Here is a 21,873-nt window from a genome sequence, read left to right as displayed (position 1 = left end):
TGTGTTTAGTCTCCAAGTATTATGTAAGAAGAAATGCAACCTTTAAAACTGATCAATAAGGAAAAAAAGAAGGTGAAGCTATCATAAGTTGGGGAGTAAGAAATTTAGGATCATAATATTATTGGAATGCAACTTAAATGAAAAAGTTTTATATGTGAACATGAAATCTTTTAGTAAGATGTTCAGCAGTTTTCATCATAGGGACTGGACTGACCTGACCTTAAGAAAGCTAGAGGAGAAATTTTTTTTGAGGGAAGAGAGGAGAGTAGATAAGTATATGCTTTCTCTTATAATACTATTGCCTTTGCCTTTCAGCCTGACTCCGAAACTGGTTGACAAATTTAATGTTTGTTTTTAAGCAACATATCTGATCAATGAGGTGTAACTTTACTCAGAATGAAATGATCAGACGTTGACTAATAAATTTCAGGTGTGGGAACTATAAAGCTCTGGTTATTCTAGGAAACCTAAACATCCAGAAAAACTGGGGCTAATGCCAGGGTACCTGGCATATGAGTCATCTGGGTCCCTATGGTCACTCGTCATCAGATTCTCAGGTGCCATCATGTGTAAGAAGGAGTCACTCTTGATTGCATAACAGCTTTTCAAGGAGATAACAAAATATATTACATGAGCCTTTTTTTTTCTTTTACACGAAAAACCTGATTTGTGAAACAAATGCACATCTTAGAACTGAAGAAGTTACTGCATCCCTTTCCCTGCCCCCTTATCTTTCATTTGGTTTTGCCCCACCTACTCCTCTCTCCTACTCCAGGCTTTCCATTGATCTTTCCTTCTCTTTTCCCAAACTTAGACAACGGGTGGTAGCTAGAGAAATGTTCATACTCTTAAGAAATAAGGATCAGGCATCTCCCCTGTGGTGGGGTTCTATGAGGCCTCAAAGTTCAATTAAGCACAACTGAGAATATCAGGGAACTTTAAGGGGAAGACAAGCCTGTCAATTTAATGCAACCCATCCCGAGAGCATCAGCATCAGTGCCTGTCTTACAAAGCCACAGCTGAATGCCAGGAGGACTACAAGGGCTGTGTGGAGGAGTGCTGCTTTGAACTGTGAGTGGTACTTAGACTACAGGGAGGTAAGCAAAACTGCATGATTTTGCAGAGAGAGAGATCAGAGTAAATAAAAGTAAATGCAGACAAACGCCTGTGGCAGATATGGGATGCAGCATTCTAATTTGGCAAGTGACCACCAAAAAACAGTAATGGGGGCTGTTCTTAGCATGTTTATCTCATTTTAATCCTCATTACAGCTCAATAAGGTAGGTCCTATTATTATCTCCATTTTAAAAGTGAGAAATCTGAGACCAGGGAGATTATTAAATTGCCTAAGGGCATACAGTTTACCACCTAATCATGAAGCCGGGATTTGAATCCAGGAAGCCTAACTCCAGGGTTATACTTTTTTTTTTTTTTTTTGAGACAGAGTCTTAGACTGTCGCCCAAGCTGAAGTGTAATGGCGCAATCTTGGCCCACTGCAACCTCCATCTCCCGGGTTCAAGCGATTCTCCTGCCTCAACGTCCTGACTAGCTGAGATAACAGGCACCCACCATCAAGGCTGGCCAATTTTTGTATTTTTAGTAGAGAAGGGGTTTCACCATGTTGGCCAGGCTGGTCTCGAACTCCTGACCTCAGGTGATCTGCCTGCCTCAGCCTCCCAAAGTGCTAGGATTATAGGCGTGAGCCACTGCACCCAGCCAGGGATATACTTTCAATGTCTGTATATACTCTTAGTACACAGAACATCCAAAGTGGAACAATGGGGAACAAAATATGGCTGGGACTATACTGGAGGGGTACACCAGAGGTAAGAAGAAAGTCAAAAAAGTATTGTCACAAAATCCATTACAGTCTGTTTGCCTCCATGAAACCATTCTACAACTTTATTCGGTCCAGTTGGTCAATGTATCTATCTTCTCTACATTGACTAAATAATCCATCTAGAAGTCAATTTTTAGGCACTGTGATAGTTGGAAAAGATGTGGATATAGATATCAGCCCCTCAAAGCATATAAACCCAACCTAATGGGAGAAGCCAGGTCAGTAAGTGGCACGAGCACATGAGGTTTCTTAATTTTGTGCCAAACTGTGAGTCTGAGTTTGTGTGCATATGCAAAGTCTTCCTCTATCTTACACACACACACACACACACACACACACACACACACACACTCATGCACAGCACGCTCTATAATATATACAAAGCTACCTGGATCCTGTTAACAGCCACAGCCACACACACATGGATCATAAAAACAAAGCCAATGATTTCCAGCTGAGCTCAGCTCCAAACGTACCTGCTTCTGGGTCCTGGTTGAAACGGCAGTACTTGGAGTTTTCAAGTGAAGGCAGGCATTGCTCAATGGGGACCCAAACATATGTCTCGGGGCACAGCAAATCAGAAGGTCTATACTGACCCTGAAGAAAGGTGAAGGAAAAAGGCACAGGCATTATTAACACAGCAATGCCAGAGATAAAGGGACCAGGGATCTAGGAAAGGTTTAAAGCAAAAACTTAAAAGTCAATCAGAAACTGTTTTACTGTAAATACTAAGCAACCCTGTAGCTGATAGCTTTCCCATCTCATGAAAGCACGTCTGACTCAAGGCTCTCTGAAAGTTAACCACCACACTTAGGATGCCTGTGTTGATTTGGAAAATTCGAGGTTTTACTCCCTTTTAGAAGAAATATTTAATGTGATTCTTGCTGAGCTGACTGAGAATAATCAGTTTCAAAATTAAGTTGTCTTTTAAATCCTAGTTAACAAAGAAATTTCTTTTCATGTATTAGAGTACTGTATAAAGTGAACTTATTTTTCAACATGGCATTTCAGTATCCTTAATGACAAATTTTTTAATTTTTGATTTGTAGACTCAGTTGACAATATTCATTCTGTTCTAATGTAGAAAGTACTGTCTTATCAATATACTTCTACTATAAGCAATCTAAATTGATAATATATAATATAGAGAAGCTTAAGAAACGGAAGTTTCAGGCAAACATCTGATAATCCACTAAACTTTCTTCAAAAATCCCATTTAAAAATTTTATATATATATATATATATATATCTTTTTTATTTTTTTTTTTTTGAGACAGTCTTGCTCTGTTACCCAGGCTGGAGTGCAGTGGTGCAATCGTGGCTCACTGCAACCTCTGTCTCCTAGTTTCAAGTGATTCTCCTGTCTCAGCCTCCTGAGTAGCTGAGATTACAGGCGTATGCCACCACGCCAAGCTAATTTTTGTATTTTTGGTAGACAGGGGGGTTTCGCCATGTTGGCCAGGCTGGTCTCGAACTCCTGACCTCAGGTGATCCGCCCACCTCAGTCTCCCAAAGTGCTGGGATTACAGGCATCACCCACTGTGCCTGGCCGATTTATATTTTTATAATCCAATTATACACCTCAAATCTAACACAAAGACTATACAATACGTGCTGAAGAAAAAAAATCATTCACTTAATGGGGATAATGAAGATGGTATAAATTATGTGAAAGCATTTTGTGAAAATTTTCATAACTATCAAGGTTTTGTATTCTTTGGGCTTATTTAAAATTCCAAGTGTCTCTCCTCTAAATTTTAAAATTCATCATAGAGGTTAAAACCTGGTATAGTGTTTTTCAATTTTTTTTTTTTACTACAACCCATAGTGCAAAATACATTCTATATCACAGCCTAGTAAACATATTTGCAAACATAAAACCAGAAACAAACCTTTTAGTATACAATGCTTACCCATGTTATGTTCTAGTTTACTTTATTTCATTTTTTTAAAAATGCTGCTCATGAACCACCAAAACTGCTTTTACAAGCAACAAATGGGTCACACCACAGAGTTTGAAAAACACCAGCGCAAAACTCATTACAAAGAATACAGCTTAAGAGTTCAGCAGTGATGCTTTACGACAGAAAGGCTCTATACCAGGTGCTGTGTGAGTCACCATATGAAACATAGATATAAAATGAACACCACGCCCTAGCAGCCCACAAAGCATTCAGAAGTCTGGAAGTCAACGAGGGAGGCTATACATCGACAAAATGTGAGGGAACATTCTTTCCTGTTTGAGTGGATGGGAGAGGGTTCAAGGAGGATATGGGGTTTTACTGAGGACTTAAAAGACTGACTGAATTAAGCCTAGGGTAGGATGAAAAGAATGAGAACAATCTAGATAAAGGGAATAGCACAAACAAAGACACATAGTTGGGCCAAGTAGAAAACTCTAAGAAACAGGAAATGGCAGGGCACCACAGGGATGGAACAGTGGGTTTGGAATCAGATTCTGGGAGACATTCTGGGCAACAGTCACATGTTTGGAATTTTCTTCTAGATGAAATGGGAGGCTTGCTGGATAAGAGGGAGAGTTTTGTTCTATTCCAATAGGAGCAGATAACAGGGTGAAGAAGACCAGAAGTCAGGTCTCTGACTCAGTTTTCCCGGAGTGCTCACTGCCTCACTGCCCTACAGCAGTAAAAGGGCATCTATGGGCGGCAGCTCCAGGTGGTCTACAGATGCATCTAACATTAATACTCAAACACAGAATTAGGAGTGAATTGAGGATTTACTTAGGAAGTATACTAAAGCCAGATACTTCACTGCTATCTATCTTATCAAAAACAATGGCATTATCTCCATTAACTCAGAAACTGTTTTACTGGGGTAAAGGACATGAATCTGAAAACTAGACAGCATTCTAAAGCTGTAGTTCTAAATGTATTTTTTCCTTCTTGGTTACGGATCACTTTGCAATCTGATGGGAGAAAAGGCTAAATATAAAAGATAAAGATATAAAACTTCTGGGGGGGGAAAAGGACTAAATTTTTCTGACCTTGGAGTATAAAAAGTTTTCTTTTGAAAACAAAATGCACCAACCATAGAGGAAGAAAACTGATGAACTATACTTCCTCAAAATTATCTTCAAAAAAACTACTAGGAAAATAGGAAAGCCAAAAACTGGGAGAAATTTTTGACAAAACATATACTAAAAAACAGACTTGTATCCGGGATATATAAACAATTATAACAACTCAATAATCCATTTTTTTTAAAAAAAGGCAAATCACTTAAGCACTTCACTAAAGACATATGAATGCCTAATAAGCATGTGAAGAGATGTTCAACATCGTCAGTTACCAGAAATGCAAATTAAAACCATAACAAATTATCACTGCGTGTCCACTAGAATGGCTGAATTTTAAAAAGATGGAAGAAACAAGTTTAGGTAAGGATTTGGACTAACTAGAACTTACATACTGTTGGTTTAAAATGGTGAAGCACTCGGTAAAATATAAATATTCTTGTACATATATCATTTGTGAACATGCCTAGGATAAATTCCTTCAACTGGGCATGTTGGGTAAAAGGGTTGTAACTTTTAGAGTGTCAAATGACTTTCCACAGAAGTTGTGCCATTTTACATTCTCATCCGCAACGTTAAGCTCCCAAGTTGATTTCCCTCACATCCTTATCAAGATGGTATACTATCAAAACTTTCAATCTTTGCTGTTCTGAAAAAAGACATTTCATGAGGTTTTAATTAGCATTATGTATCTTCGTACAGAGGAATTTGCATTTCTCTTTTTCATAAAGTTGGCCCATTTTATTATTGTTAAATTGCTGGCCTTTTCTTATTAAACAATTCTTTATATATTAAGAACTCTTTATATATTAAGCCTTTGGTTTGTAAAATATGTCATAAATATTTTCCAAGTTTATGTATCTTCTGACTTTGTACGCCATACTCTTACGCCATATGAAAATCTGATGTGTGGTCAAATTGATCATTTTTAAAAATGGCCTCTGGGTTTACACAATAATTAAGAAGGCCACCCTCACTTTCAAGATTATGAAAACATATCTTCATATTTTTTCTAGTACTTTCATGGTTTCACAATATTACATTTACATTTATGCTCCATCTGGAATGTATTGTGGTATAAGGTATACAAAAAGAATCCAACTTAATTTCTTTCAAATGTTTATGCAATGGCCTCAGCATCATTATTAAAACAATCTTCATTTCCCCTGCTAATTTGGTAACTTACTGAATTCCCATATATAGGGAAATCTCTTTATGGACTTTCTATTTATTCTGTTATACTGACCTGTCTGTCTTATCATGTACCAGTGCCACATAGTTTTAACTATTAAAGCTTTATATTATATTTTAATACCTTAGAGATTTAATTCACCCTCATCACTCTTCATTTGTAGAATTTTCTGGCTTATTTTACTTAATTGTTTGAGGATTCTGAATTTGGTACAAAAATATTACTAACATGAGTAAGGAAACACTAATAAAAATGGAATGGCATATCTTGATCACTGTGACAACAGAACATAAAAGAAGAGAATACCCAGGCTGGGCAACACAGTGAGACCCCAATCTCTAAAAAAAAATTTTTTTTAATTAGCTAGACATGGTAGTCCGTACCTATAGTCCCAGCTATTTGGGAGGCTGAGGTGGGAATATCACTTGAGCCCAGGAGGATAGAGGCAATAGTCAGTAGTGATTGCGTCACTGCACTCCAGATCAGGTGACAAAGACTCTGTCTCCAAAAAAAACAAAAAGGAGAAGAGAATACCAAGAATGCCTGGTAAAAAAAAAAAAAAAAAGAACATATGTATCATCTCAAAAAACAATGTAAGACCTTAAACATACTAATGGCCCCATTTTCTAATATAAGGTGGAACTGAATGCTCGTTCACTGGCAAAAAAGCACAGGACAAATATTGAGGGTGGAGATGGGGGTGATCAGACAACAACTTTTGAGTCCTTAAGGTTAAAATGCAGCCTGTTTTCCTTAATAACATAAACCTTGCAGATATGCAGATTCATCAACAGCCACCTGAACCCAGTGCCTAGATTTAACAACGATGCTGACCATCAAGAACATTTAGTCAGCGGGGCACCGTAGCTCATGTCTGTAATCCCAGTACTGTGGGAGGCTAAGGCAGGGAGATCACTTGAGGCCAGGAGTTTGAGACAAGCCTGGCTAACATGGCGAACCCCATCACTACTAAAAATATAAAAGTTAGCTGGGCGTGGTGATACGTGTCTATAATCCCAGCTACTCTGGATGCTGAGGCACAACAATCGCTTGAGCCCGGGAAGCAGAGGTTACAGTGAGCCAAGATCGCACCACTGCACTCCAGCCTGGGAAATGGAGTGAGTCTCCATCTCAAAAAAATAAAAATAAATTAAAAAAAAAAAAAAAAGGATATTTAGTCAATGAACATTACATAAATCCTCACTACATAACAGGCACTAAGGCTGGAACAAAAAGATGAACAAATGCATGCCTCTAGATAATTCACAACCTACGGGGAATGACAAAGCTTGATTAAGATGAAGTATGCATAAAACATAATAAATATGACAGTATACAACTGTCCCAAGTTTCTAAATTTTCACAGTGCTCTAAGAAGGTAATACCTGCTCATACAATGATATTTCCTTTTTTAACTCTTCATATACTCAGTTTATCTCACTCAAAGACCATAAATGTATACATTTTAACTTCTGCTCATCATTTGAAATCACATTTTTAGACTAGGTTAAAACACTATTTTTCTTGTAAGTACAGGCTTATTTCAGTGTTTCAGATATTCTCCCAAGTCATCAAAGCACGGAGATTTCTGAAATAAACCACTTTGAAATGTTATGCTTTCTAAACTAAGCCGGTCAAGAGTTAAATGACCAAAGTGCTTAAAGCTCAATTTAAAGTCACCATCACACAAATGAAAACACAGGGGGTTGAAAGCTACCCTGCCTCTTCAGCTAGTATAAGAAAATGAGAAATGTCTGTATGAAGAATGTAATTACTTAAGGATTTGGACATAGTTTCCCATGGTCAGAAGAAAAAATATTTAATCAACCTCTAAGTACATTCATTCAGATTAGAACAAAGAGGTAAAAGCAGATTAATTCTTTCCTAGGGTGCTGACTTTTTGTAAATAAGAAGAAATGAGTTACTATAGATTTTTTAAGTACTCTAAATTTTGAAAATGTAATTGGTCTGACAGGGCTTATCTCACAATTTTTTGGAGAGTTCTTTCAATCCACAATTTTAGAAGACGGCCGCTAGACAGCCTTTGCAAGTCCTCAGAAATTCAGCCGTCCCACAAGAACAAAAGGAAGTCTTACCAAGCAAGGACGCCTAGTTCAAGAGGGAAGGCTACCATAGAGGATAACATAGTTCAAGATAAGATGCCTGAAAAAGTTAAAAAACAACGTTTAAAAATACTAAAGATAGAGAAGGGATGCTTACTTTTTATTATTAATTAAATATTTTTTGGTGAGGGATCATCAATTCAAAGCCCTCAAAGGGAAAGTCAGTTCAGCAAATCCCATGATTCCTGACTTCACCAAACTATTTTAACTTCTGCAACTATTTACAAACTGCTTTAGAACTGGAAAACAAAACTTAAAAACAAAATAAAACAAACGACCTATGTGCGTTTATATTTTGAGTTACCATAGAAGAGTTAATGTTTTACACAAAGTAGAGCTGTAATGTTCAATGGTTTTTTTCTTTAATGAAAACCACTTAGACTATTTGTAAGACTCAAATTATACTATACCTCCCCCACCAAATAAAATTAAATATGGCCTCATAATATTTCAATTAATACAGAATGAAAATCTAGGAAATGCCAAAGTTAAATCTAAAACATTGAAAGGAGAAAGAAAAACACCCTAGCTAAATGCACTTCCTGCTCTATTTCTATTAAAAGCGACTGTGTCTTCTGGAAGAGGAGATTATATACTTTTTGTTTTTGGTTAATGGAATGAACAAAGGCATTCTTCTCATTTGCACGCTTTAGCCTATAATTTGAAGAGCATTATCATATTGATCCAATTTCTTACCCTATAAAAGAATCACAAAACAAATTATATGGAAAATATCTTAGTTTAGCAAAATATAATAGAATTTGGCCTAAAAATTACAATCATTTTGATAGCCAGAGGTTAAAAGTTATCTCACTATCCATATCTTATATGGATAACAGTGAACACAAATATAAAAGGATATATGTATGTGGAAACGTCGGATTTCACAGTTAGTAATCATTTCGGCAGAGATACTTTAAAGTAGATGAACATCTTTTACTTCTAATTAAAACACAGCAAACAACACTAAGAGACTTTCCCTCAGTTAAGCTGTAACTAGTTAGAAATCTGAATTTTCAAAGGCAAAAGTTATACACTGATACAGAGGAGGAGAAAATGGTTCCAGCAAGCCCTAGTGATCCATTTTTTTGCAATGTTTTCATTGACGTAATTCATTCTATACCATCAAATTCACCCTTTTAAATTGTACAATTCAGCATTTTTTATTTTCATAAGGTTGTACAAGCACCACCACTGTCAGATTCCAAAACATTTTCATCATCACCAAAGAAACCCAGTACCCATTAGCAGTCACTCCACATCCCACTGCCCCCCAGCTCCTGGCAATCACTATTGTACTGACAATCCATTTAAAAATAGAGCATTTCCTCACATGCCACCCTTCCTATTTGAGTGGGAGTAAAAAAAAAAAAACCCAAAGACGTGGCACAGCCTATAAGGCCCCGAGTGGTGCGGCCCATGTTACCCTACAGACTGGTCGTCTACCACTCTATCCTCCTCCATCATGCCACCTGGGCCACACTGGCTTCCTTGCGGTCCCTGGCACATGCTAGGCCTGCTCCCACCTCAGAGATTCTCACTGACCGTTCTCTTTTCTGGTCACAGTTACTTTAAGTTTTTGCTCAATGTCACATTCTCAATGAAGCCCACCTATCCTCCCTATCATTTTACTTTCATAGGGTTTTTCACTGTTTAACCGTCTTGTTAATTCCCTTACTTATTTATATCTATAGAAAACTCCTTGTTAGAACGTAGAGTTAGGGATTTTAGTCTAACTTGATCACTAATGTGTTCCAAAACCTGCCCAGTAAATAACTACTGGGTGAATGAACAATGAATCCAGTACACTTCATCTATACCATTTCTACTTCCACTTTCTAAACACAGCGGACATTACTTGAACACCTTCTGCCTCGCTCATTAACATGGCATGCATGAAGCAGTATTTGCTGAATTTGTATTTACGATGTGGCTCCTGCATGTTCTTATTGTATAAGAATAGTTCTCAACCTTTGGGAATTCAGTGAATTATCACCAAACGCTAGAATTACAAGAACATAATCAAGACAGGGGTTATAAGAGGTACTGAAATTAAAAAGGGGGTTTTCATACTCAAAAAAGTTAAAAACTACTGGCTCACGTCAATTTAAAGTTTTTTTTGAATAGAAAGTATATGACAATGAAATAAATTTATTTCAAAAGAGATGCACAGCTTTTCATATTAATTTTCACTCTAAAAAAGGAGAAGGAAAGGCAACTTCTGAAAGGGCCTCTTTATCTGTTAGGAGAGTTGAACAATGCCACTTTGGTGGGTAATGACAATGACAATAATAATTACTTCTCTCTGTATTTGTTAAGAACATAGTCCTCATAATAACTCTGCACACTGTCTGAGTTAAATCTCATAACTTTAAAAAGTAATGAAGTCAGGCCGGGTGCAGTGGCTCATGCCTATAATCCCAGCACTTTGGGAGGCAGAGATAGGTGGATCACTTGAGGTCAGGAATTCAAGATCAGCCTGGCCAGCATGGTGAAACCCCGTCTCTACTAAAAATACAAAAATTAGTTGGGTGTGGTGATGCACGCCTGTGGTCCCAGCTACTCGGGAGGCTAAGGCAGGAGGATCACCTGAACCCAGGAGGTGGAGTTTGCAGTGAGCCAAGATTGTGCCACCGCGCTCCAGCCTGCGTGACAGAGTGAGATTCTGTCTCAAAAAGAAAAAGAAAAAAAAAAAGGTAATGAAGACAGACGTTATTTCTATTGTATAGATAAAACAATAAGATGATAACATAGTAGTGATGGAACTCAGAGCTAGACTGTTCCTATTTTCATTTCCTGCCTAAATCTTAAAAAAAAAAAAAAAAAAGCACAATTTTTAAATGTATTCTCAAAATCACTTCCAAAAACCTTAAAAATCACAACTCAGTTCAATATACACAGGGACTCCGCTTGACATCAAGGAGGAAAAGATGAAAAAAGCCTTGTGAGGTGCTCACTCTCTGCTAGGGGAAGAGGAGGCAGTTGGCCCCAATGACGTTCACAGTCATGATCAATAATGGGCGGTGGGCACAGGCTGCTATAGAAGCACAAAGGAGCTAGAGCAGCCAGCAATACTGAGGACAGCAACACGGGCTGTCAACAAGCTGTGGTGGAACACAGAGGTGAAAGAATCAGCTTTCTCCGAAGCAGCAGCTGGAGCTTCCTTACAACAGGTAAGGAAGCAATGTGTCTTACAGACCAAGTAGCACCATGTTTAGGAAAAAAAAAAAAAAACACAGGCACTCACCAATAGCAAACACAGATCCAAGACCTATACAGATGTCTCCCTCCTGAGCTCTCAAATACCTGTCCATCAAAATTTCACCAAACAGGAGATGAAATGAGAAACAACTGTTTCATCTTTGCAGCCAGTATGTGGTCCTGTGTCTACAGTTTCAGGAAGCTTCAAACATAAATTTATCTTTAAATTTATATCCAAAATGTTAACGTTAGGTTAGTTATAAAGAGTAACTCCATCTTCTCTCTGAACAAATGCCAATTTCCATAAATTCAAATTTACTGCCAGTAAGTATCCTGGTATTATCTGGAAAAATATTATAAAACTCATGGTTTTTAAATTACATTATGGTTTCTTTTATCTTATTACATCTTCCTATCTTCCTAGATTTCCATAGAAGTACTTCTTACAATTGAAAATACAATTGATCAGAAATAAAAGAAAAACCTATTATTTACATTATAATGGAAAATTCCCTGTAATACTGAAAAATGCACTGAAATTACTAACAAACCCTTTTTAAACAAATCCTGTGTGAAAAGGTCCACTCTTTGATTATAATAGTAAATCCAGACATACGTGATTTTAATTTTAAAGGGCTTTAACATCTTTTTTTAAATCTTTCTTTTTCCTTTGGCCTTTATAAGACGGATGTGAAGCCCTATGTATTCAGAACTATATATGTTTACAAATGTGACATGTAAGAATTCCCTTTAAATATTACATTATTTAAGTTTAAACAACATGCAAATGAGAAATTATTTCTTTAATTAGAGTTAAAGCATTTGAGACTTTGTTATTTTTCTCAGACAAAAAAATCAGAAAAGAAATACTTTCATATGATATTCAACCAAGTTAGCATTCTTGGCTTTTAACTGGAAACATCTGGGGATGGGCTTGGCGGATTGCAATAAAATTGAAGTTACCAATTCACACCCCGCCATTTTGATGGCATTTTGTTTTTACAGTTTTCAAATCAAAACCAAACGAACTTTCCTTTGAACTCTGGTCCTGCACCAAAGATCTTTATGAGATTTCACTCTCAAGAATACTTTATAAATATTTTGAAGAATAGGAAGGATTTCATATTTGAAAAGAGGCTAAACCAGCAGTTTGTTTTGAAAGTTCAAGTTAAATTAAAATATAAGTACACCAAAAAGACAATATTATTTAAATACACACACACCCACATACCCACACACCCACACACACACACTGAACATTAGTAGCACTGAACAACAGAAGATTAACTAGATGTTTAAGTCTTTTATCATGTAAAGTTGACACTGGTATCCCAATTTTCTACAATAAATCTATTGATTGTACTAAAACCGACAGATTAAACAGATGCTCTAACAGTACATAAACAGAAGTAGTTCAAAATAATTCATTAAAGTGGGCTGTACCCCAGAGAAAATGAGTAAGAATAAAGGCTTATTAAACCCAGTCTTTCCCCTGAAAGACAACACCAATGGAATCCCATCCACAAAGTACTACAGCAGACCCCTTGCTCCCTGATTTCATTACATAAACAGAGATTGACTTTATCAGTCCCCAGGAGAGTGCTTTAGAAGTAACTCTAGCTGCTCTGTTTTCAAAAACTGTGTTTGGATTGTGCCATGCTCAGTTGGCGAGGTGAGCCGAGACCAGTAAAGACAAAGGACCTAAACATCTGAATCCATTTGTGTTCCTCAAATTCTGAAAGCCAACAGATGTACTCCATGTGCTACTAGGCTAAGCTCTGAAAATTTAAAAATACATATTTTTTCCACTGACAAACAGAAAGTGATGGTATTCTGTATTTCTTTAATTAAAATCCAAGGGTTCTCAAAGGCTCCAGGACTTACTTTAAAGCTTCTTTAAGACTGAGCTATTTATTTTACTATTAGCAAATAACAGAGAATCAAGATTCTAATTCAGTTTTAATCACAATCTTTGCTTTTATTTTGGAAACCCTGAGTTAATCTTTTTTCTTCTAAAAAAGACAAAGAAACCTTGTGAAGCAAAGATTCAAGGAGTCAACTTACAGCCCAAATTTAATTTCAAACTGAAGGTTCATAAGTTGAAAAGGATTTTTAAAATAAGACATAGAATGAAAGATGAAGACAAAGAAGATAATATAAAGAGAGAAAGAAAAATTCTAACCTCTTCAGTTTCTGTTAAAGATTAAATATGCATATGAATATTCATATATGTGTCTATACATAAATTTGGCATTCACCATGTTTATAAGAAGAACCAATTTAGGTGTTTATTTGTTTTTTTTAGGCTCTTGCTTGGAAAACAGCACTTAGAATCACTGGTTCTGCCATTACCCTAGCTGAGGCCACCCTCACCTAGACAAGAGTGAGGGGCTGACTCCAAGTTCTCTCCCTTGAACCCATCCATCCTCCCACTCCTGCTAGACAGAACTGATCACATAAGTTCTCTACTTAAAACCTCTTACTGTATTTTTTTTTTTTTTTTTTTTTTTTTTTGAGACAGAGTCTTGCTCTGTCGCCCAGGCTGGAGTGCAGTGGCCGGATCTCAGCTCACTGCAACCTCCGCCTCCCGGGTTCACGCCATTCTCCCGCCTCAGCCTCCTGAGTAGCTGGGACCACAAGCGCCTGCCACCTCGCCCGGCTAATTTTTTGTATTTTTAGTAGAGACAGGGTTTCGCCGTCTTAGCCAGGATGGTCTCGATCTCCTGACCTCGTGATCTGCCCCTCTCGGCCTCCCAAAGTGCTGGGATTACAGGCTTGAGCCACCACGCCCGGCCTTTTTTTTTTTTTTTAGTAGAGACCGGGTTTCACTGTGTCAGCCAGGATGGTCTTGATCTCCTGACCTCGGGAGGCTGAGGCAGGAGAATGGTGTGAACCTGGGAGGCGGAGTTTGCAGTGAGCCGAGATCCGGCCACTGCGCTCTAGCCTGGGCGACACAGTGAGACTCCGCCTCAACGGATCACGAGGTCAGGAGATCAACACCATCCTGGTTAACATGGTGAAACCCCGTCTCTACTAAAAAATACAAAAAAACTAGCCGGGCGAGGTGGCAGGCGCCTGTAGTCCCAGCTACTCGGGAGGCTGAGGCAGGAGAATGGCGTAAACCCGGGAGGCGGAGCTTGCAGTGAGCTGAGATCCGGCCACTGCCCTCCATCCTGGGCGACAGAGCAAGACTCCGTCACAAAAAAAAAAAAAAAAAAAAAAAAAGAAAAAAAAAAGAGACTCCGCCTCAAAAAAACAAACAAACAAACAAAAAAAAACCTCTTACTGGCTCTCCAGTATCTATAAGAAAAGTAGAAAGATACCTTTTTAAAGTTAAAAAAAAGAAAAAACCATGAGCCTTTTGGAATTTTAGTTACAGATGATGAGAAATCACAATGAGATAAATCACTAAAAATTCATGAATGCTCTTAAATGAGTCTAGATATTACGAATTCCAACAGAATCTGTGTTTGTAAAACAATAATAGTACTATACTCACAAGTGTGTGTCCTTAGTCTATATCCACAGCGTGCCCAGGGATTCATAGCCCTTTTGCCAAAGCTCTCCAGTTGAGAGATACCTGTCCATGGCACAAGATTTGCTTTCAGTCTACTTTCTTACCTTTAACTCCCTTACTCCGGGGCACTCACAGGCTATCTTCCACCTGGCAAGGCTACCCATTTGGTCTCAATGTCTATTCCACATTTTTTTCTTAAGATAGTCTTGCACTGTTGCCCAGGTTGGAGTGCAGTGGCACCATCTTGACTCACTACAACCTCCACCTCCCAGGTTCAAGTGATTCTCATGCCTCAGCCTCCCGAGTAGCTGGGATTACAGGCGCCCACCACCACATCTGGCTAATTTTTGTATTTTTAATAGAGACAGGGTTTCACCATGTTGACCAGGCTGCTCTCAAACTCACAACCTGAGGTGATCCGCCGGCCTCAGTCTCCCAAAGTGCTGGGATTACAGCTGTGAGCCACCGCACCCGGCCCCTATTGTTTTTGAGACCCAACCTAAATACTGCCTACTCTTACTTTACTAAGCTTTCCTTGGACTCTGCTTCACCTCACCACCCACTGCTCCCATCCCTAGGCTAAACTATGCCCTGTGCTGCCACTCCTGCATTCAATGACTCATTATTAAAAGCCTACCATCTTCCATGTTCTATGCTAAGGACTTAAGCATGGTCCTTAGCAAGGTCCTCAGCATGCCATGGTGGACAACAGCACTGCCAGGTTCAGTTCTCTGGGACTTTTTAGTCCAAAAGGGTAGACAAACTTTAAGGAAATAATCATACAGAAATGTTATTACAAAGTACGGTAAATGCTATGAAGGAAAAGCACACCAATACAATGGGGAAATCTAATTTAGACTGGAAGGGTCAGGGTTGACGTCTTTAGGAGATATCTAGATTTCCACAGAGGCCTATTCTAGAACTTAATACAATCTATTGGAGTTGTCTGCTTATACGCTGTGTTTCTCTTATTTTTACATCACCCCTCCCCTTCCACTCCCTGACCTAAAATTCAAACTTGGAGTTTCCTAAGAGCTGGGAGTACATCCATTTCTTTGCGTTCCCTATGCATATGCAGATTTCCTTGTTTGGACCAAATTCTCAATAAATACTTTTTCAGTTAAGCTAATTTCTGTCAAATTGTATTTCTTAAAAAGAGAGAACCAGAGAATCTTAAAATTAGGACCTCAGGCTTCCCTAGTTGCACTTAAATATGTTTAAAAAGGAGGAGGGAGGGATATAGAAAAGCCAAGTGACTCGATCTAGGCTAATTACTGGCAAAACCAAGATTAGAACCACAATCTTAATATTCTTTTTCTGTCAAAATTCCCAACCTAAAATCAGAAATAAGTATGAACACCTAAATTGTGTCATCAATGTTCTATGTTCTTGTTTATAAAGATCTGCCTAATTAGAATCATTTGGGATCTGTCCCCTCAGAAACAAATTGGTTTCACTTTTCAACATTCTTATTAAAATGTATATGCCCTTAATCAAACAATGCTAAAAAACAGTTTCCTACAAATACACGGCTTTAATAAAGTCAGTGAGCTCTCTCTAACTAATCATATCTTTATCTGGAGTTATGATTTTTTTCCAGAATATGAAAACAGCAAACATTTTTCAATGCCCGAAAGCCTTAATCATAAAGGTCTGTTTAATTACACCCCTGAGGGGAGTAAGAAGTTAGCTTTAACCTCATATTTATCCCAGGGGTGTAATCTTTGGTAATCATTCCTTTTTTTCTGCCTGATGGAAAATTCATCACAAATGACTTAAATGCTTCGAGTTTAAGGATAACCTTTCCTCCCTCCACTGTGCAGCAGTAGGGGTTCTGGTAGAATTTACATCCTGTCGCCTTGGATGCCATCAGTCTTCTGTGTTTCTGCAAGGAAGGCCTTGGTAGAAAGTTAATGTAACGGCTTTTGTGTAGTGCCTACATTTTAGTAGCAAGTTCAAGATTATTTCCTCCTTTTCTAAAAATCATCAGTCATGTAACCATGATAAACATGACCACTTTTAACTTAAACATAGTTATTTACCGGGGAGAAAGTCAAGTCAATTTCACAGAATTTTAAATTACTGTGGAGAATGTATTATGTGACAAACACCAGGGAATTTTGGATAACTTGGGAACCCTTAGTTCTTCATTCAATGACTATACCATTAAAATACAGTTCTTCTACAGTGGAATCTATCTTAGACTTTACACCAAAAATGTATTTCCCTAAAATTTTAAGGAGCCAATCATCACCAAACAATAACAACTTAGAGATACCGAAATAGCATAATTATCAGTTTACCACATCAGAACTCTCTGGAAATAGTATAAATAAAATTGAAGCTGAAATCTACAACTTCCAGATGTGGGAAAAGTATAATTTTGACAAGTTACTATTATGGAGAGCCTGAAATTATGGTGTTAGTCATAGAGATGATTATAGTTTTGAACTTAAACGTTTGGAGCATTGAGTATGTTTGGAAGCTGTTGAGCACAGGCTGGTGATCCATCAGCTGTTGAGCTATCAGCTTCTGGTGATGAGTGTCTGAGTATACAATGTGGTACGCAGCACAGATCCAAACTTTTTTTTTTTTTTTTGCACTATGAGCTCATAAGTCTGAAGATATTTAACGTGTTTGAATCTACTACAGTTATCCTTTTCAAGCTCAAACTGTCCACAGTTCGGCCAGTGGGAGCTCAGTCGTCTCCTGAGTGCTTCCAACACAACCATAGCAGTTTATGATAGCCTCCATGCTTGCTAACTTCTTTTTATCTTCACAGAGACTATTTATTAAGGGAGTTTTAACTATCTGCAGACTTTACTGTGTGTTTGTGAGCAACGGACCTGAAAATCTATTGCTAAATAAATATGTAAAGCCTGTACCGGTTATTTTAACTTTAGTCTTTGGTAAGAGTATGATTTACAAGCATCTGAGTCTTCTCTTTCGGCAATAACAGCAGGAAGCACTTACACTATGAATGCAAAGAATCACACCAGACAATTAAAAGTAACCCTTCTAAAGCATTTTTAGCAAAAATATCTAGCTGTAATTGTAGGACATATAAAAATCTAGAATAAACCAAATGTACTGGAAGCATGAAATTTGAATAAAATAATAAACAAATATTTAACTTTTTCTTTCTACAACTTGAAGTTACCAATTTTTAGTAAAGATTATATTTATAATTAAGACAATTTTGGTAATTATTAAAACAACAATAAGCTAGTATTTATTGAGTAGTTACTATAAGCTGAGCACTATCCTAACTGATTTCTTTACATGAGCTACCTCATAAATCTTCACAACCATCCCATAAGGAGTGGTGGTTATCATCCCTATTTTACAGATAAAGAGATTGAGTCTTATAATGCCTGTATATACATACAATAAAGCATAAAATAAAGAACTCAGCTCTTATGTGTCTGAGAATGAGAACTTAACTCTGCTAAAATGGTACTAATAATTTAAAATGTTTAAATTGTATAAAGAAATGTATTTACAGTTCAACTGTCACCAGCTTTTCTTAAAAGAATGCATACATATTTATATTTTAATATTTAAAAACAATTGGAATTACAGAATGTTTTTGAAATCCTTAACGTTTACAAGAAACTGTGAAAAACAAAAAGAACCTACCACTGGGCAAAAGATTGTGGGCAACAAGATATTCAGTCTCAAATCTAGCCCCACAGATCATTATATTATACAATTATACAACTAGTAAGTCAAAGGAAAAAAGCAGCTTTACAGTGGAGAGTCTGGTAGATGTCACCTTAACCAAGTGACCAAACTTACTATCACCAATACTTGGACAAAATGACAGTAAGGGACTCCTGAGACTGACACAGCATCACTGAGCCAGTACTCCTGCAAAAGTGAGGAAACTTAATGAAATTATAAAGAAACAGGCCGGGCACAGTGGCTCAAGCCTGTAATCCCAGCACTTTGGGAGACCGAGACGGGCGGATCACAAGGTCAGGAGATCGAGACCATCCTGGCTAATACTGTGAAACCCCGTCTCTACTAAAAAATACAAAAAACTAGCCGGGTGAGGTGGTGGGCGCCTGTAGTCCCAGCTACTCGGGAGGCTGAGGCAGGAGAATGGCGTAAACTTGGGGGGCGGAGCTTGCAGTGAGCTGAGATCTGGCCACTGCACTCCACACTCCAGCCTGGGCGACAGAGCGAGATTCCGTCTCAAAAAAATAAAAAATAAAAAAAATAAAAAAAAATTATAAAGAAACAACCAAATTCAAATTACAGGAAACTAAACTCTTCAAAAATGTTGATGCTGTGAAACCATAAAAAAGAAATTCAAATGATACTTTAAAAAACCGTAACAGGTTGGACGCAGTGGCTTATGCCTGTAAATCCTAGCACCTTGGGAGGCCAGGGTGGGTGGATGGCTTAAGCTCAGGAGTTCGAGAACAACCTGGCCAACATGATGAAACTCTGTCTCCACCAAAAAATACAAAAATTAGCCAGATGTGATGGAGCATGCCTGTACTCCCAGCTACTTGAGGGGCTGAAGTGGGAAGATCGCTTGAGCCTGGGAAGTTGACGCTGCAGTTAGCTGTATTCACACCACTGTACTTTAGTCTGGGTGACCAAGTGAGACCCTGACTCCCCCACCCCCAAAAAACCCATAACAAATGACATACATAATCCTTGATTAAACCCAGGATTGCGGGGGGGAAGAATAAAAGACACTATTGGGACAACTGGAAAATTTCAATATGAACTATCTATTTGATGATATTAATGTAAGAATATTAGAATCTCTTGAGAATGACAACGATGTTGCAGTGAGGTATGAGAATATCCTTGTTCTCAGATCCATGGTGATGTACTTGGGGTGAAATGTCTTGATGTTTGAAACGTACTTTAAATGGTTTAGCAGAAAAAATACACACATACATACACTCATGTATGTAACACATACAAAGATAAAGCAATGTGCCAGACGTTGTTAACTGGTGACTTCAGGTGAAGGTACATGGGTGTTCACTGTGCTGTTCTTTCAACTTTTCTGCAGGTTTGACATTTTTAAAATTTAGGAGAAAAAGTCAGATTCAATACATACTCCTCTCCTCCCTCCCACCAGCATGCATTTGTGCTCCCACAGAATTTTACTTTTTTCTAGAACTTACCAATTTGACCGTGCAAGATATTTTTCTAATGTTGATCCTCTCCAAGAGCTCCCTGAAGACAGGGCCTATATCTAAGTCATCAGCACCAAAAGAGTGACTTAAGGCAGGTCCTCAAAGTACCTCATACAGAGCAGGCCTCAGTAAAAGCTAGCTAAATATTTGCTTTTCCCAAGATATCACGCAGGTGACAATAAATGACTTTTAGCAATACTTTAAAGCACTCACAACAGAGTTATTTTCTGACTGAAAAACTACACTATATAATTCTTTAAATTTAGAATGATTTAAGATTGGCTAAGAATCTGAGAGGTTAAATTCAAAAAGAAAGGAAGAGTAACCAAAGGTAATCAAACAATCGCTACCATATTTAGTTTGTAAATCACATGGAAGAACTCATGGTTTACTATTTCACAGAGTATAAACCTAAGTTTAATGTATGTAAGTAGGAGTCCATTTTAACATTTGTATCCCCGTTTGGTAATACGTGTTCCAGAGATACCAGGGCAACTTTATTATTTAACTTCACATAGCAAACTGTCCTTATATTATAGTTGATCTTTGTGATTGGAGGAGAATGGCTATAACGTACTCCATGATGCACATGATGACACTGACTTACACTACTTATTAATTAATTTAGATATTCAATAAATTAATTTAGATGTTAACTTAGGCTGAACGAGCAGGAGAGTAAGCAAAGAATGGGTGAGTGGCATACTGTAAGGTGGCGGTCAGCAAGCTACGGCCCATATAGCTTTGGTGTGCTGCTTGTTTATGTATGGTCCACAAACGAAAAATGGCTTTTACATTTTTCAATGGTTGAAAACATATCAAAAGAACACTTTGTGATGTGACAATTATATTACATTAAAATTTCAATGTCCATAAAGAAAGTTCCACTGGAACACAGCTATGCCCATTTGTTCACACACTGCCTGTGGCTGAAGAGTCGGAAGTATTTACTATCTGGCCCCCTGTAGAAAAAGTTTGCCAACTCTTACTGTAAAAAAATGTAATTCCCAGAGAGAGAGAGAAATGCCAATTTCCAGGAGACAACTGGGGGCTCATGGGTCTGTTTATCTTGTGGTATTTGCAGGGATCTACACATTTGTAAACTTTTCTACATGTATAGTATATTTCAATAAAGATTTATTTAAAACTCCTCTATTATTGTGAATTTGTAGATGTCAGAATGTTTTTCAAATTAAATATGTAAAACAGCCATGTTTTTAAACCCACTGTCAGAATCAGGGTTAGATCTGTGACAAAGAATCCAGACTCTGGATGAGCAGATATGGAAACTACACGTATCAAGCTAGGCAGGATTTAGAGAGGGTTCCAGGAAACAACGAAAAGCAGTCCAGGCAAGTAGATAGCAACAGCAGGTTATAGCTCAAACAACAGGAACACTAACAGAGGATGGGGTTCAACAGCAAGATCCCAGGATCGAGGAGGACTGGAAGAGTGAAGCAAATTAATATAGCTCCTGATTTAACACTTCAGTGGCAACCATGGAAACATCTGAGCACACATTCTCAAACGCTACTCATATGCAAAGATTGAAGGTTTCAAAGTATTCGGCAACATCCATTTGTTACACCTATTAATCACAACTTGCTTGATACCTTCAACTATAAATATTATAGAATAATTTATAGCAAAAGCCACCTTATTTAAAGTGAACAGGGCTAACGGTGGTGAATTAACAAAAAATGCCCATTACAGTATGTATGTGGGAAAATTCACACAAATATGTAACACAGTTGGGAAAGGAAGGAGTACTTAGCAGCCTTTTCATGTAACTGTGAGTAATCT

At 37.7% G+C, this 21,873-nt stretch overlaps 1 protein-coding gene across 11 annotated transcripts in view; it reads right to left on the bottom strand.

The window, feature by feature from the left end:
* The window catches only part of ATE1 (arginyltransferase 1), a 185,592-nt gene that overhangs the window by 48,385 nt on the left and 115,334 nt on the right, over positions 1-21,873 (bottom strand). For all 11 annotated transcript variants that reach the window (XM_023224221.3, XM_023224223.3, XM_023224224.3 and 8 more), the window contains one exon: positions 2,318-2,438. In XM_023224221.3, coding sequence (XP_023079989.1) covers positions 2,318-2,438 — 121 coding nt within the window. The remainder of the gene's footprint in view (positions 1-2,317; positions 2,439-21,873) is intronic.

The sequence above is a fragment of the Piliocolobus tephrosceles genome, chromosome 9 (assembly GCF_002776525.5).
Source record: "Piliocolobus tephrosceles isolate RC106 chromosome 9, ASM277652v3, whole genome shotgun sequence".
Taxonomy (NCBI): Eukaryota; Metazoa; Chordata; class Mammalia; order Primates; family Cercopithecidae; genus Piliocolobus; species Piliocolobus tephrosceles.
The sequence above is the reverse complement of the archived record's forward strand: the minus strand, read 5'-3'. Positions and strand labels throughout refer to the sequence as shown.